Raw genomic sequence first — 17186 nt, 5'->3', positions numbered from 1 at the left:
GAGTTGGAGAGATATTTTTATTTAATATATGATTTGTGTCCCTGACAATTGATTGTGGGAAATAGTATAATCTTGGGTCAATTTGATTCTAATTTGTAGTCTTGGCCTGAATTTCTTAAGAGTAGCTTGAAAGTTGGTTATTGAATTTGATGTATGAAATTCCCTTTTTTTTTTTGTTTTCAGGTAAATTTAAATGTTGAAGAGCCTAACATTAAAAAATTATATGCAGGCATAGATGGATGGGGAGATATGAAGCTCATTTATGGAACAAAGGGTCTTGGAACCCAACACAAAGGAAGAAGGGAAAACAGGTAAGTACTTAATTACTAGCTAGACTGCTCAAAACCACTTAATTGTCAGATAAACATATCTTCAATCATCTAACACAAAATGTATATGCAGGGGCTCATGACGAAGAAGAATCCACAGCAAAAGCATATGAGTTGGCAGCACTCAAGTAGCGGGGAGCATCAACTTTTACAAATTTTCCGGTGTAGGATTATGAGAATGAAATTGATCTGTTGAATACTAACAAAAAGAAGAGTACTTGGCCTCTCAAAGAAGCTATTTATTCATCTTCAAATTAATAAGCAGTTGAGTAGCCTACCTTAACTGTTGTAAAAATTTCAAGAGATGAATTTGATCTATCTATTTACTAATTATTTGATAGCTTTTTGTTCAAACGTGTTAAATATCAAATTCATACTAAATTGCTCTCTATAAATGAGTGGATGCAAAATGACACATCTTCAATTTTTCATTTGTGTTTGATTAAGTATTTACTAGCTCTCCGTGTACCCTTTCAAATTCTAAGGCAGTTTCAATTTCATAGGAATTGGAAACGAAAACCCATTTTAATGTTTGAAAAAAGAAAAGTTCATCTCAAGAACCCAGTAGTGGAACAAGAAGAGGAAGAAGAAGCTGCATATATAAAGGAAATGGTAGCGAAATGGGTCTTCACTCACCCGCAGCAAAGCGCGGGCTGCCTGCTAGTCTAATTAGGAGACAGCACCTTTAAAAGTTCAAATCCCATAAGACCAACCTTAATACACATTGCAAAGATTGTCTGCAGCAGTCGCTTATAGAAAAAGAAGTTACCTAAACTCAGTGATTCTTTTTTTTTTTTTTTGCGATAAATAAGTCAGCCCTTTATTGAAATAGGAAAATAATTACACAATGCAAAGTTCAGCTGCTACTGCAGCTAGAAGAAAAGACGGAGTAGAGAAATAAAAGCAGTCCTGCTGCAAACCACAAGCATGAGCTGCTAGACAATGAGCAACAGTATTGCCCAACCTGCCAACATGATCACCAGATCTCTAGATTCATCTTAGCTTGCATTAAGAGGACAACATTGCTGATTTTCATCTTGTCAAATATCAAGAGTTGCAAATATGAGTGTAGAGTAGATCCCTGTCCTAAACTAATTAAATCTCGATCAGTTTGGCATCCCACTGATTAGATCAGTCTCTCTACAAAATAAACAAAGAAAGAAGTTTAAAAGTAGTCAAACGAGACTGTCTCCTCTAAAAGCTCCAATGGAAGCAGAAATCTGTACCACAGTTGAACAGAAAAATTCCTTCCTCAAGTTGAGCATATCATCCCACAGTTGCTGGGCCCTTAATTAATCAGATGATAGCAACTCATAAACCATCTCTAATTGTTGATTCAAATGGAATATATAGTTCACCTCAGCATTTTATATATGTTGATCGATCACCATGTTGTTCCAATATAAGCTCTTGGTGAAATGCTTCCACCCGCCTGCAACTCTTCTGCATCAATGTCCTCCTCAATCTGGGCAGACATTTTTAAGAGGTCCAAATGTTGTTTTCCTCAACTCTTCTACACCCTTGAACCTTTTTATCAAGGATGACTCAAACTTGCAACAGGCATGTATTGCCTTCTTCTTAGGAAAAACTGAATGAAATCCATGGGTATGTCCAACCTTGCTTACTAATGAAGTACATAATCCACTTGCTCTGAATACACACAAAAGTTCCATTGTTAATAAAATCCATTATTAGCAACTAGCTAACTAATAACTAATTCACCCAAAAAAAGCAATTACCTATTGTATCAGCCATATCTGGAGCATCGAGTTCCTTCGCAACTTTGCATAAGGATTTTTCCCTACAAAAAAAGAAACCATCAAAAATCAAAGGCTACAAACATGAGTGCAGACTAGGTCCAATTACCAAATACAATCTCGAGCAATTTATAAGCAGCCCACTTATTGGATGTTACTAGCAGATCTAAATTAAGCCAAGCTAAAACGTGATTTCAACCAAAAGATCAGTTCAAGTGTAAGGCTTTTTGTGTACCTGTCCTTTTATTTCTGAAATATTGATCAATGTGTGCGTCTTTACTGCTCTGGAACAAACAAGGAATTCAGACATAGATACCCTAGGTGTTGGTCTTATCAACTCCATTGATCATGCTCTAGAGGTTTGATTCCAAAGACTCACTCGATCATTTCCTCTAAATTGAACACTCCTGAACGAAGTAAGTCGAGGAAATTCATAAATGTTTTAGTGTTCAACCAGACTAGTTCTGTTCTACTACACAAGGCAAGTTCAGAAGTAGAAACAATATATGATATATACACACCATATGCATGTGCCATTATCTCAAAGACAGGGAATAACTACCTTCACATTGTGTTATGATGATCGAGCATCATGCTTTTAAAGGAGTAGTTCTTCCGAGGTAAGTGTTCTGTAACTTGGGTGTGTGAATGTCATCCTCAGTGGCAGCAGAATCAGCATATACTTGGACAACAGAATGCGTTTCTGATTCAAATATGATTTTGATTTTGAGAACGATATATAGTAGGCTATAAAAGAAGCCTCAAAACACACAAAAAGAAAAAGATAATGAACCTACTGGAAGTTAGCTGAACTATCATCGGCCTTCTCCTTCCAAATCTTCGATCAGGTGGACTCCCCAGCTTGCCCCAAAATGCATATCTTCTGTATCAATAAAATTTTCTTGAAGACGAAACATAACTCGAAACATATCAGGTGACGATATCCCACTTTCACTCAACCTCTTTTTTACTGTCACGAATGGAATATAATGCACCCACACTTCTTCATTCCCAGACATGAGATTCTCATCAAACTTTATTCCATTGTTGTAAACAAAATGAGTGAGCTCATGAGTATAATTAGGGTCATCAGAATACGATTGAATACAGAGAGCCAACCCACTAATATAGCACTAAATTAGTGGGATGAAAAGCGATCAGCTAGCTATATTATTATTTTATTGTTTAGTTTATTAATAAACAATATCATCGGTGACAGATGCAACTGTTTGTCACCAATGCTTGCTATCGTGGATCACAACAGTTAACAGAACCGTTTGCAATCTATCGCTGGCCTATGGTCATGTTCTAATAGTCAAAGAATCAAAGGCTCAGTCACCATTAGCTCAAACGTGGGGAATCAATGGTATCTATTGCCTAGTTTTGTGGCAGTGCGAACAACAAAACTAGCATCTGCCTTATGCATGAGGTGGATAGAACCAACAAAATTTAGCTTCAAGGACCAAAGGGGATGGGGACACCATTCAAATGAAGCATAACCTGCAGATCGAGGACTAGGAATAGATGGATTAGCTTGAGAGTACATACGAAAAGACTGGACGCACCATGAGTAACTTCAGTAAGAAGTGGAAATCTAGAACGGAAAATCAAATGATTACAAGCTCGCTAGAGATGGAGAGAATGACACATCAAAGATAGCACTAATTAAAGCTCCATAATTGTTGACCATTATCAACTATCCAACGCATAACTTGTTGTAAAAGAGAGCGAGCATCCAGAATATTTTTACAAGCAAGAGACTGGTGAGCTTTCAATTTAGTTAAGAAAAAGCTCTTACACCTAAGATACTTTTGTTTGATAGTACGAACCCAATAGTTGGTTGGTTAAGTGAGAACTTTCCATGCCAGCTTAGTTAGACCACTCTATTCTCCAAGAGTACATACCTAATTCCAAGCAATTGGAGGATGGCTGGTAAAAGAGCCCCCAGAACAAAAATTCAGCATTCAGTATTCAGTCAAGAGGCCTAGAAAAACATTTGAAACAAGAAATGACATGATTAAGTAATCGAGAAATATTTATTTTAAGGAAGGTAAGCTTACCTCCCTTCCAACCAGCTAATTTCTTCTGCATACGAATGACTATAATAGAGAAGAGTCAATTAGATCTTTCCAAAAAAACAATATTATGAATGCCTAGATACTTAGCCAGTTAGTTAGCCCATATTCGCCGTAATTTTGCCCTTCTTTTACAAAAATTCCTTATTTTATAACATAAAAGTATCTTTATTTTTCTCGAGGTACACAGTCAAACATGGTCTTAGATTCGTACTAAGGGGCTTCAGAAGGCGCCAAAACCCAAATCCTCGGCTACGATTTTTGAGTCAGGTCCTCGACGAAGTTGAGAATGCGGGGCCCACGACAGCTACTTCTGACAAATAACGTTTCCAACTTTTGCCGCACATTATTAAAAAAAAAACAAAAAAACCAACTGAATAAAAAAAACCCGGGAAAGAATCTCAGGCCGCCACGTCATCAACGTGGGATGGGTCCCACCGGGGAGCTTCTGTTCGGTTATAACTTAAAAACCGTATACGGACAAAGCTGACCCAACAGACAGACCCACATCTAACCACGCGACAAATTTACAGCACGTTTCCGTTTCCGTCCCGTACGAAATTACCAAACAGGGTCTCTCTTCCTTTCCGCGGCTTTGCGCGTTGGTTTGTAAGTGTGATGGGTAATTTTGTAAATCAGACCAGAGAAGGTGATGTTGACTTTGGACGAGTCATGGAACTTTTTGTATAAAATATTTAAATTTTCTTTTTAGTTATTTTTAGAAATTTTAAGGTTCTTGGTATTATGATTTGCTAAACTTAATAACTGCAATAACTAAAAGCATTACATACTCCTTAATCGATTATTGTCTAACGTTACTCTACATGACTACATTTGCCTCCTTAGGGTTTGGTGCTAAGCAGCAAAAGTGGTGTGCAATGGCCGGAGGTTGTGAGAGTTTAGTGTGATTCCGGCTATCAATTAACCGGCTCACACAAAAATCTCATAATAATTTATGAAATTACAAAATCTAAGTAGTTTTTTAACGTTTCTCAACTAAATTCGCCTTTAGTTATAAGTTCATTTCGCTTACTTATAGACTATAGATAACACACTCATACAATAAACAAAAGTTAAGTAAATATTAAGACATTTGGCTAAGCTAGCCTCTATATACTTATTTTAAACAATGGGGATATCATATGTCCATACATTGAATCATGGAAGTTTGAATAAGATTTCTCTTTCTGATTTTTATTAGAGGTGTTACAGATGAATCCACCTGTGTATGGCATGTGATGGAAGATGCATGTGGTGGGGTAAAGTTGGTAAAACATGGTTTAATTTGGCAGTCCCATGAATGTTAATCATGATGCATAACACAAAACTAATTAAGTTATTTTTATAAGCTAAAAAGATGTCCCAAAGCACTACAAACAGTATCTAGCCTAGCACTATCAGACTGGTCCAAAAATCTAACAGCCATTGCTTTGTATGGTATTCGCAGGATGGCATATATAATTGTTTCTTAAAGCCTTCTCTTCTGCCATCGCCATGTTCTCTTCAAAACTCAAAAGGTAGCATTTTGTTTAGGTGGCAACGCTCAACGGCGGCTACCATTGGAACTTTTTTTTATTTTTGTCCTTCTCTTTAGCCCACTCCATCCTTTATATTGTTAGAACTATAACTTACCAACAGGTCACACCTCACCATTGGAACATGCTATGCTAGCTAGATCAGTGATCCTCAATTAGCCATGGCTTTTTGTTGTTCGGCTGATCGAACATGAAAGATGCATTGTCACCCTCATTTCTTACTTAGCGTTTTGAGTATTTGGGGTTAGAGGATTTACAAATGTCTCATCTAGGGTTCGTCTTCTTTACCTAATTTTTCTTTTTTAGTTCGTTTTAGGTTGTTTATTTTCTATTATGTGTACGTTTTCATTTCAATCAGATGAGTAGATGTTATTTCAATAAATTTTTCATGCAAAAACAAATTGAAGGCCCCAAGGGTTACGACAACTGAAGCTGCAATTTAGTTTTGTTTTTAAGCACAGTATATCATTTTCATGAAATTTTATGTAAAATAATAAAGTTTCCCATTTTAAATGGACTATACTAGTTGATTTATTAACCTTGCGTAAGAATTCACTCATTTCCTCTTCGTTTTCTTAATGTAGACCTCTAGTTGTTTATTCACTCAATTATCAACGATTAATTTTAGTTGCTTCCCAACAACTCAAATAATGAACCCATAACATAATACCATGCATTGTAGTATGGTCCTATATATATTTGGCATCAGGGTGCCGCATGGTTATAGAAATGCATATATAGTTGCGCTTTCTACAAGCAAAATGAGTCTAACTACGACAAAAATGTTGGTATCCCAACTGACGGGATGCCCCCAGATACTTTATGAATAATTGTGAAGTCCATTATTAGAAGATAGAGTACATACAAAACAAATAATGATAGTCTCATGTTCATGTTACAACACCAAGTAATCCATTTCATATATGATATATACCCATCCTTGTAATTATATTAACTGTGGGGCTATAGATTTTGAAATGCTTTCATTCCAAGTATTGATCGATTTCTTATATTACAGGGATTCCTTTCAGAAAACAATTATCCCCTGTACTAATTCTACGTATGAAAGTTTTTCATTGTTATTAGCTAAGCGACGTATCTATCTATTTGGGCCATTTTCATGCATCATGGACGTAGGTTATTGCTCTTCGATCTTATCTTCGCCATTATAAAAAGTAGGGTTCGGAAGATTGCAATCTCCAATTCTGTCCTTAACTAGGTGGACTGGTTCATATTAGGATTTAGGAGTCTATAAATAATAACCTTAATATTTCTTCTGAGTTTGGTCAAAAATTGAAGTTCAAAGCTAGTTTCGGATTTTCTTAAGGGGAAGATGACATATAATTGACAATCACACAACAACATATACAAATATAGAAAATCCGAGTTAATTAATCAAATTAACAGTTGTGAATATGAGACCATCACAATCCTTCTTCCCCTCTTCAATGGCGTATCCATATGGCTTGTCTATGCATGAGCATCTCATATATTAACCATCAAACCCATATATACCAACCCAACTTGGAGTTCATGGCAAGAAGAGATGACTTACTACTTATCATTGGTCATTGTTGAATGGCAAAAAAAAAAGTTATTTACATTATTTTTGAAAATGATCAATTATTGACTACATTCCTAACTCAAAGAGTCAGTTTCGAAAACTACAACCGTACCATTTGAAACTTATGTTTACCATTTGAAACTTATTGTGTTCATATTCGATTTATGTGCAAACCGACATCATTTTTGGACCCTATCGCTTTCCTACTCGAAGATCGAAGCTTGCTTATTATTATTAATGTTATGTGGTGAAAAGTATCAACTAATTGAAGCACTTGTATGAGAATGTGAGATATGACATATATGTGAAGGACGTAACAGGAGTCGGGTAAGTAAAAGATGGAGAAAATGTATGGTGAAGATTTTGAAAAGCACAAATTGAATACACCCCTTTCATATTTCATAAATATTACATTATCAGACTAGTTTTATCCTATATATCTTAGCTATAATTTGGACTTAAATGTTTGGAATTGCATTAAGTGACCAGTGTGAAGATATATAATGACATAAACTCATATAATAATGATCGAGAATAAGAGTAACTCAAAAATATTCATTTTGTATCACTAAGATGAACTTTCTTAAAATGCGGAGTGATTTTGTGAATTTCATAGCTTCAGATAATCATAACACAACCTAGGTTAACATTCTTTTTTTAAAGTTTTTTCCTCCAACATTTCATCATTTTGGTTTTATGAATTTAACTAGGGAGGGAAGAGCTTGTCCATGCCAATCTATGGGTCATATTTCATAATTATCTTAATATTGGCAAGAGCAAATGTACTTCATTCTCACCCTATCCTTTTCATGGAATATATCAAAAGTTTGTCATTTCCTATCATGTTGATGATACGTAGCTTGCACATATAGTGAGAAGTTTCATGCATAGATTGAGTTATATAGATTTTCGTCGAGTACCGTATTTAGGCTTTGAATGGTAACCCCCCATTCCCCAATCTCTGTATTCTTCTTCTTTTTTCAATAAAAGATCTAATGAGAGACGGGTGGAGGGTTTCCGATTTTAGTGGTCCTTTTTGGGGTTGTGTGGGTGCTTTGTCACCCATTTCAGACCGCTACGGAAGAGCTGATGTCTCATAAAAAGTTTTGAATGTTAACGAATAAAACATTCCAACATTTCAGCACAGTTAACAAAAGACAAGATGTATTTGAAAACAGATTTTTCAAGAAGCTAGGAGGGCAAGTCATGTTCACAACCATTCACAATTCCAACTTACAAGAAACTAGGGTAATCTTGGGAAGATTTTGATCATAAAGCCAATTTAACCGAATTCCATGCCAGTCAGTCAAAATAGAACGAATAGGTAGAAGAGATTATTTAGAGTAACTTGGTAACCAAAAAATTCCTATTCAAAAAATAAAACAAAAGTTTATTCAAGTTTCACTTCAAATATATTATAAGTATTTCTATTAAAATAAATCCTCATCCGTTGCCACTTTTAACCATTTAGGGCCAGTTTGGATTCGACAAATTAAGATGGACTTGACAAACTCTAGCATTGGAATAGCTACAAGGCATACATATACCACACAGAACTAGAGACCAAGGTTTGAGAGAAGTTCAGGCCATCTTGGAGGAGTTTCTTCATCAAAAATGTAAGTCGAAGAAGGGATAACTATAACCCCACTGCCTCCAATCTGCACAAAATTATTGCATGGAAATTAAACCCTACGTAGTATCCAAGAACGCAATAGTCTTTGATGAAACATGGAATTATCTACATATTATAAATAAAATAAAACATATCATATATTGCTCACCGATCTCAGTTGTTTTACAGACTCGTAGGGTGCCTCTTCCGGTAGACATATGATAATGGCATAGTAATCAACTGTTTCTTTCCCATCATCACCTTTGCGATAAACTGGACTTACAGTCGGGCCCTGCATGTTGAATAACCAACTGGTTGAGTATTTGAGTTTATGGTTCATCGATCGGTAGAGTGGTAAAGCTTAAATAAAGCTCACCCGCAAACCAGATAATAATGGCTGGCTAAGGACTCTCTCACACATGCACTTCTTGTGCACTATTGCCACTCATATTTGCAAACACCTGTGTGAGATAAATGAGTGAGAAAACAAAGAACCCTAGCTGAAGGTCCAATTATTTATAGATTGTTGGATTAACGATGAAATACGCACCATGAATGTACCCTCTGCCTTTCAATTTGCATCCAACCTTTCGAGAATCTCACGTGTCGCGTCTAGTGAATTTTTCCTTCCGAGCAAGGATCTCTTGCTAGCAACAAGAACTGCCTGTATAGAATATTGATCGAAAGAAATGATCTTCGAAAATAAGAACCAGCAACATACATGCTTGGTAAGACAACCCAGCAGAAGCTTAATTACCTGACTTCTCAACACAATTCCTCCCTTGTTTTCTTTTAGTGTCCTCCCAGTACTCACAAGGTCCAAAATCACATCAGCTATCCCCATCTGAATATAAGAGATCCAGTCGTATGGTATTTCGATGTTAGTAATTATTAAAGGCCTAACAAACTTGAATTATCTGATGCAACCATAATATTCTTACCGCAGGAGCTGCCTCAAGTGCTCCATCAGCTGTGGAAAAACTCACATGGTTCAATCCATTTTCTTTCATAAATTTAGGACCCAACTGCAATGACACGCAAAGAAATTAATGATCGAAATTGAAATTGAAATAGAATGTATCACAGAGAAAAGTGAAAAATAAGTAGAACAAAATTGCTTACATAGGTGAAGCCAGTAATAAAACGCAAAGGTTTCTCTTTAGTCCATTGAGGCATTTGTGCTAACTCGTCCAGAGAATTTATATTCTCAAAAATCCCACAGTTTGGTATCTGAAAGAGCAAAGGATATCAAGTTGAAGGCTACTGACTGATGCTAAAATGAGTGAGATAACTAGATCGAGTTGGCTATTTGTAAATTAAAAAGTAACTCACTGCAAGGGATGAGCGGCACTCCCCATACCCAAGAGCATCATGAACAATGATAAGATCTTCATTCCCCTGAAAGAGTATAAAAAATTACTGCATGTCATACAGAGATGTAGAGTTGTTCATATTCATTCTGAATAATACACATAGGTAAAGCGAAGGATTTTTTCAAGAAACAGACAACATGACAAGGTATAAGCTAATTATTGAGAGATGAGGGTCACGATCGATTTAAGATGAACACAATTATACACTGATTTTATGAGCTATATCATCAATTTAAACCGTTTTAATTAAAAACTGATTTGGTATATTCACAGTTATGAAAGTTGTACGTACACCTTACAACTTTATTTGGAATAATGAATTGAGATGGTCAGTTTTACAGTTTATTATAGATACCTGTCCAAATTCACAAACGGTATCTAAACCCACTATGCCAAGGTCTAAATCCCCAGACAGCAATCTCCGCACAATGTCTGTAGGTCTTTGAAAACACACTTCAATAACTGCAACAAGAAGCTGCATAAGAAAGTTGTTTATTGATGATAGTGATCGATCGAATGAGTGAGTTTGTATGAACGATATATGCACCTGTGGGATTTGAGCAACATATTGACGAGGATTGTCTTGCTTAACAGGTAATTCACAATTGTTGAGGAAATTGCGAGTGTCACCGTCGATGCGGCCTTTGCCGGGCAGCCCCAGACGGATCTCGTTCCTTTCCGACCATGATGCAGCAGAACAGGTGATTTGGAAACGTGACGAAGAGGAGGACATGGGAACCGAGCGAGCAGTGGGAAACAGGGACATTTTGGTGGTAGGTTTGCCGCCAGCATTTTTGGGAACTTGAATTGGATCAAAAGCTTCAATTGACAGATAGCTAGGCCGGCGGCTGTGAGGAGTGGAAGATCGAGCCAGGGCCGGTCCTGAGCTTTTTGATGCCCAGGGCGAAATTTTGTGTGTGTGCCCAACTAGCCTAAATAGACATGTAATAATTCTTTCAAATGTCATACTCTAAATCTTTTTTTAAGGGGCTATTACATAGAGAAACATTATACAACGAGAACATAAAGTGATAAAACCAAAATCTCGTATAAAAAAGTTTACAAATCATCTAAAATGATGTCTTCTTGCATTTCTTAAAGCAAAATCATCAATTATCTTTTCATAGTCAACATTTGCCAACATATTTCTTTCAATGGTTAAAATAGTTAATCCATTTAGCCTATCTTGAGTCATGTAGTCCGCAGATAAGATTTTAATTTCAAAAAACTTGATTTTAATAATTTTAATTTAAAAAAACTTCTTTCAGCTGATGTTACCGTCACCGGTATAGTCAATAAAATCCTGTAGGCAACCATAACACTTGGAAACATATCCATTTTCTATGCAAACTCCATAATTTAAATGGATGTCCAAGGCCTATCTGTTTCATATGCCTCATTCGGCAACATCTCCTGCAAAACCCTCACCACTTCTCAAAGCAGTTTCAAGATTCAAACAACAGCTTTTCAATTCTGATCGAGACTGACTTGCAAATCTAACTTCACCTAATATTGAAAATTTAAAACCGATGAATGAGCAAGTTGTTAGAAATCACTTTGATAATAATTGATAAACACTGGAGCATAGAATAATACTTGAAAATCTGATATTGAGTAAACGATGCAACCAATTTAAAGAAAAAATTTGTTGGGTTTCAAGATTTGGGACTTGAGAGAGAGAGACTTTTGCCGAAACTATTCTTTTCACTAGCTACTACGATGAAGTGAAGAAGAAAGAGGAGGAAGAGGAGAATCTGGAGAGATGAAGAAGAATGGTTGCGGGCTTGCGGCTAAGTGGAAAGAGTTGGGAGTATATAAAGTACACTTAAATTATTAAAAAGAAAAAAAGAACAAAGAAAGAGAAAGGGATTAAAAAGATATTATAGGAGTGTATAGGGTAGGTTTTGTATTTTATTAGAGAAAAAGATTTTATATAGTATAAAGTATAATTAAAAAGAAAAAGATAACAAAGAAAGAGAAAAAGATGGGGGTAGTGCGGTGGTGGCAGAGAGACATAGAGAAATGGGAGTGAGGGAGTCCATAGGGCATAGGGTAGGGTTTTGACCGTTTTGTAATTTATAATAAAAAATTTATTAGAGAAAACTATAGTATAGAGAAATGGGAGAGAGTATCAATCTTGGGCCCTGGGCTGTCGCCAACACTGCCCATGGGCAAGGCCGGCCCTGGATCGAGCTAGTTAAAAAGGCTAGGTACGTAGTATAGGAATAGTCGTGGGGGAAGATTTTCGGGAGTAATTGTATTGGGAGAATTTTCTCGATTTTCTCATAAAGACAAAATCTAACAAAGATTCCAGAGTCTTGCAGAGCAAGAAAACAATTAGATACGAAAAGAAAAAATAAAATTCCAAAGGAAAAAAAAAAATCAACATTAAAACATAAATTTGATTGCCATTAATACTTTTGTATAGTCAAAGTTTTAAATGTGGTTGTTCTGGCAGTTCCCTTTTATTGTAATCCCCACACAAATATTGAGCATAATCCTTACCTTTCTGTAGTTTCAACTTGCATGTATTTTTCTCTCTAAAATATATAAATAGCCTACGCGATTCCTTCATTCTATATTTGGGTTCCTAGTGGTTTGCCTTATGGCGTACCACATTAACTTATGAGATTTGCTTCAAGGAGTTGGGAGTTGGGGTTGTAGGCTCATATATTTCCAATAAGTGAGAATGGTGGTTTCACACAGAAGGATGCTATTAATTGGTGGTAATACACAAGTTATGTATGATATATTCTGTGCTTTGTATCCTTTTACATGGCAGAAGAATGAATATCTTCATTGGAAAAAAAAAATACACACATTTCCTTTTATGGAAGCTCAAGTTATATTCTTATGCGTACATGTCGAAAAGGGAAGCTAGCTAGCTCGATGGAGTACCACAGTCTATAAGATATAAAAATAGCTATGAGTTTAAACCAAACTAATTAAACAACCAGTAGTGTAAATAATATGCATTATTAATTATATAGCTAGCTAGCTAATATTACATTATCGATCCGATCAACTACTTTCCACATCGGTGTTCGGAGGATGTTCCTTCGGTAATGACCGGCGTGAGGCATCCCTCCTTGTTACAAAATTCAAAATCCTTGGCGTGCTTGCCATTGAAGTGGCTCTTCAAGGCATTTCCATTCTTGCTCCAGTCGAAAGTTCTTCCACACCACCGCACTCCATCTTCTGGTGCCCATCTTTCAAATGCACAACTCGTTCAGAACGCTCGGATGATCGAAAGACGCAAAACTGGCATTGGGTTGACATCTTTACCTGCAACAAACTATAAACAAAAGTTTAAAGTTTTTCCATCTTCAATTAGGAACAAACATGCGATGAAGAATCAAATATTTGAAAATATATAACTGACAAACTAATCATATCGACCAAATTAGAAACTGGACATGCATTAATTAATATTGATTAAAGCATACACTGGCTATATGTGAAATTGCGGATGAAACTACCTAGCTGGGGGACTGGTGGAGAGGCTAGGCCGGGTAAACTGAATCTTGGTCGAGCAGACAAATAATTCACGACATATTGATATATGTAGTTAGGATTCATGCAATCCTCCCCTTTCCACCTACCAATAAATAGATAAGAGACTCTCAGAGGAGGTATCCGAGAGATAAGAAATATTGTGTGATTTAATTGGCACAAAAAAATGCATGATTTAACCAAAACAGAGCATGCATGAGTGCTATTGGCTGCAGGCTGCTGCTAATACCATCTTAACATACTATAGTCGATAAAATCTTTTTCTCCTTTTCATTCAATTATATCAAATTTAATATTACTCTGTGCCCCCTAACTCGATCTATTGGTTTATCAAATTTCTACGTGAAAATTTAATTTGGAATATATATATATATATATATATATATATTGTGTGTGTGTGTGTGTGTGTGTGTGTGTGTATGTGTGTGTGTAGACATATGTGTGTGTATGTGTGTGTGTGGCCCTTCTAATGAGGACCACTAGAATGATGACTAGTTGAGGACTTTCTAATCAACGGTTTGGGAGACCCACTTTTCGATTACATTACATCAAATCAACCGTTAGATATATGCATGAGTAGATCACTTCTGAAAATTTTCTTCCAAATTGCTAATTGTTAAGGTATCAAACTACATCAAATCAATGAACGAACCAAATCTGTCAAACATAAACCATTCATGGTCATAAGTCATAACAGATAAATCACAATTATGAATGCATGCCTTAACAGTTTTTAATTTGATTGAAAAATTACATAAATGATCTACACGTAAATATCTTAGCAATTTGACATGCCACAACGTATATTTGTAAAATATATATTACTTTTTATAAGTTGCTGTTACTTCAGGTAAATTACTGGAAAAAAAAGGGCAGGTATGGTAATTCCCATTTTTGTTTCATATTAAATTATTTGCCTTATTAGGGTTGAATGCAAATATCTTAAATTTTATGACCAAAAGTTAAACAATAAATAGATAAATTATATAAGAACAATCATAATCCTTATTCTTATTCACAATGGATACAAATTCGTTTCATAGAGATATTGTGTACAGTATTACAGTATAAATAATGGGGGGAGAGGCTTTCTTTTTCTCAATTACTTGGACCTCTTTGGATCAAGAAGAAGCTAGAGGAAACCAAAGAAAGCCAGATAATAAGCTAAAGTTAGATCTGACTCAAGCTGCTGATAGCTCCTAGTCAATTAAACTGCAGAAAGCTCAAACTACTCTAAGCATTTTCAATAAATCTTCTTATCCATTGGAAATTATGGATCGAGGTACCTATTCTTGCACAGATTTATGTTGCTATATATGTTAATTATGTCTTTCATTTTTACAACCAAAATCTGACAGATCTGCAAGTTCTTAGTACCGCATCATCAAGATAGCTAGTCATAAGAAATTAAATAGAGCATCCTATATTATTCTTGCATCTTGATGACTTGTTGGAACCGTTTAATTTTGTTCAAGTGAATAATAGGGTTTAGAATCTTGATACTCGAATTTGTCAGTAAATTTTCTTTCTCAGTTGTGCCTTTTGATTAATTTGTTGGTGAGTTGTTTTTAGGTCGAACTTGGCGGTCAGTTTGGTTACCAACTCTTGTGTCGACCTTGGACTGTTTCCATAAAAAGCTCTTTAGTTCCTATACTTTATTATTATTATTATTTTTTTTCTAAAAATTATGGTACAAAAATAAAACAGGGACATCTCGTTCTTCATTGTCATCTTCTAATCTATCTTTCTTTTTCCTACTCAGATTGGTCAAATTTGCCTAAGAACCTTTTGGATTCAGTGGTTGAGAGATTGATGGTAACAACAGACTATATGCGATTCAGCCTTGTTTGTATGTCATGGTATTCTGTGGCAAAGGATAATAAAAGCAAACTTGCCATGATGGCTCCTCCTCCGATGCTCTTGATTTATACTGGGGAAGAAGATTTATGGAAATTATATAACGCAATGGACAACAAGATCCTTGATTTGCAATTGCGAGTGCCAAATAAGCGGTTATGTGGATCTTCAAAAGGGTGGTTAATATTTGCAGATTGGAATGTTGTGGATAAGAATCTCGGAGTAACTCTAGTAAATCCATTCTTTAGGGTGAAAGGGAGGAGAGAAAAGAAAATTCGGTCATTCGCCTTCCTCCACTAACACCTCCAGGTTGGAGAAAGTGGGTCAGAGTTCGTCGAAAAAATAGGGACGATTGGGTTGAACGTTGTCAATATTATGTACACAAGGCTACACTTTCAGCTGACCCTGCATCAGATGCAAACGATTGCATTGTAGTAGTCATATACGAGGAAAGACTTCGGTTGGCTTTTATTAGACTTGGTAAAGACAAACATGGACTTATATAGATGAAAGAGTGGGCACAAGTGTTAGTAGTATAGTTATTAATGGCTGCCGTGGAATTGAAGAAGTTGCTCGAGTTGAAGATAAGTTCTATGGCGTTAATTATGGGAGCGAACTTTATTCTTTTAAAGTGACTCCTCAGTCTAGCTCAGATGTGAAATTGGCTGCTTGCGGTGTTGAACAAAAGGTCTTCGTCAAGAGATATCTTGTGGAAGCAAAAGAAAGAGTAATTTTGATGGTTCAGAGGTACATTAAATTTGATTATGAAGTTGGCAAACGTGTGACAAGAAAATTTAGAATTTTTGAATTGAATTTGGACGAGTGCGAATGGATTGAGAAACAGTCGTTAGGTGATGTTGCTCTTTTCGTCGGAGATAACTCTTCAGTGTCAGTTTTGGCTTCCAATTTTCCTACATGTCAACCAAATTGCATATACTTCAACCATGATCGTTCTCGTGCGGGTTGTGAGTTCCCGCCTCATGATTTTGGTGTTTATAATGTCGTAAGTCAAAGCTTTCTAGACCCTTACCCCACACATGTCAAGACCATGGTGGAGACGACTGATCGTCTACCAATTTGGATTATGCCAACTATTCAGTTGTAATGTGTAGGTTCTTCACAAAGCTGTTTTTACTTGATCTACCATAAGTTCTTCACATGCATGTTATATTTGATAAAAGTGGTGCAACGATCGATTGACGTCCTGGGAAGGTCATGACTGTATGAAATTATGAATATATATCATCGAATTTTATACATATAGTTGGATTTGCAGCAATTACGATTAGATTTAAATTTACAATTCATTAGCTAAAAAAAAAAAAACCAAAGATTTAAAACATTTCATTTTTGATGAGATTTCCGTTTTGCAATGTAATTTCGCTCTATATTTATCAAAGAGTTGGGAGGGCCTTCGTAAGTGGGAGGTCGTGAGCTCGATCAGGAGACTAGTTATAGCATATAAGTTGTTGATTTGATAAAAAAAAAAAACAAAAAGTTAAGAGGGTTAGTCGATTTCCTTTTTTCATTCACTCATGAAATTGTTCTCATATGTTATGACACATAATATT

The 17186-nt window shown here is 35.9% G+C and overlaps 1 protein-coding gene and 1 pseudogene across 1 annotated transcript; one reads left to right on the top strand and one right to left on the bottom strand.

Moving 5' to 3' along the window:
- Window positions 1-8739: 8739 nt before the first annotated feature.
- LOC112170825 lies at window positions 8740-11011 on the bottom strand (annotated as a pseudogene).
- Window positions 11012-14803: 3792 nt separating this feature from the next.
- LOC121049942 lies at window positions 14804-15915 on the top strand. The gene is made up of 2 exons (XM_040508426.1): window positions 14804-15040; window positions 15521-15915. Exons 1-2 carry the CDS (start codon window positions 15031-15033, stop codon window positions 15913-15915), a joined length of 405 nt encoding a protein of 134 aa, XP_040364360.1. The 5' UTR covers window positions 14804-15030.
- Window positions 15916-17186: the final 1271 nt, after the last annotated feature.

Source organism: Rosa chinensis, chromosome 6, assembly GCF_002994745.2.
Source record: "Rosa chinensis cultivar Old Blush chromosome 6, RchiOBHm-V2, whole genome shotgun sequence".
Lineage (NCBI taxonomy): Eukaryota > Viridiplantae > Streptophyta > Magnoliopsida > Rosales > Rosaceae > Rosa > Rosa chinensis.
Note: the sequence above shows the minus strand (reverse complement) of the source record. Positions and strands in the feature narration are given on the sequence as shown.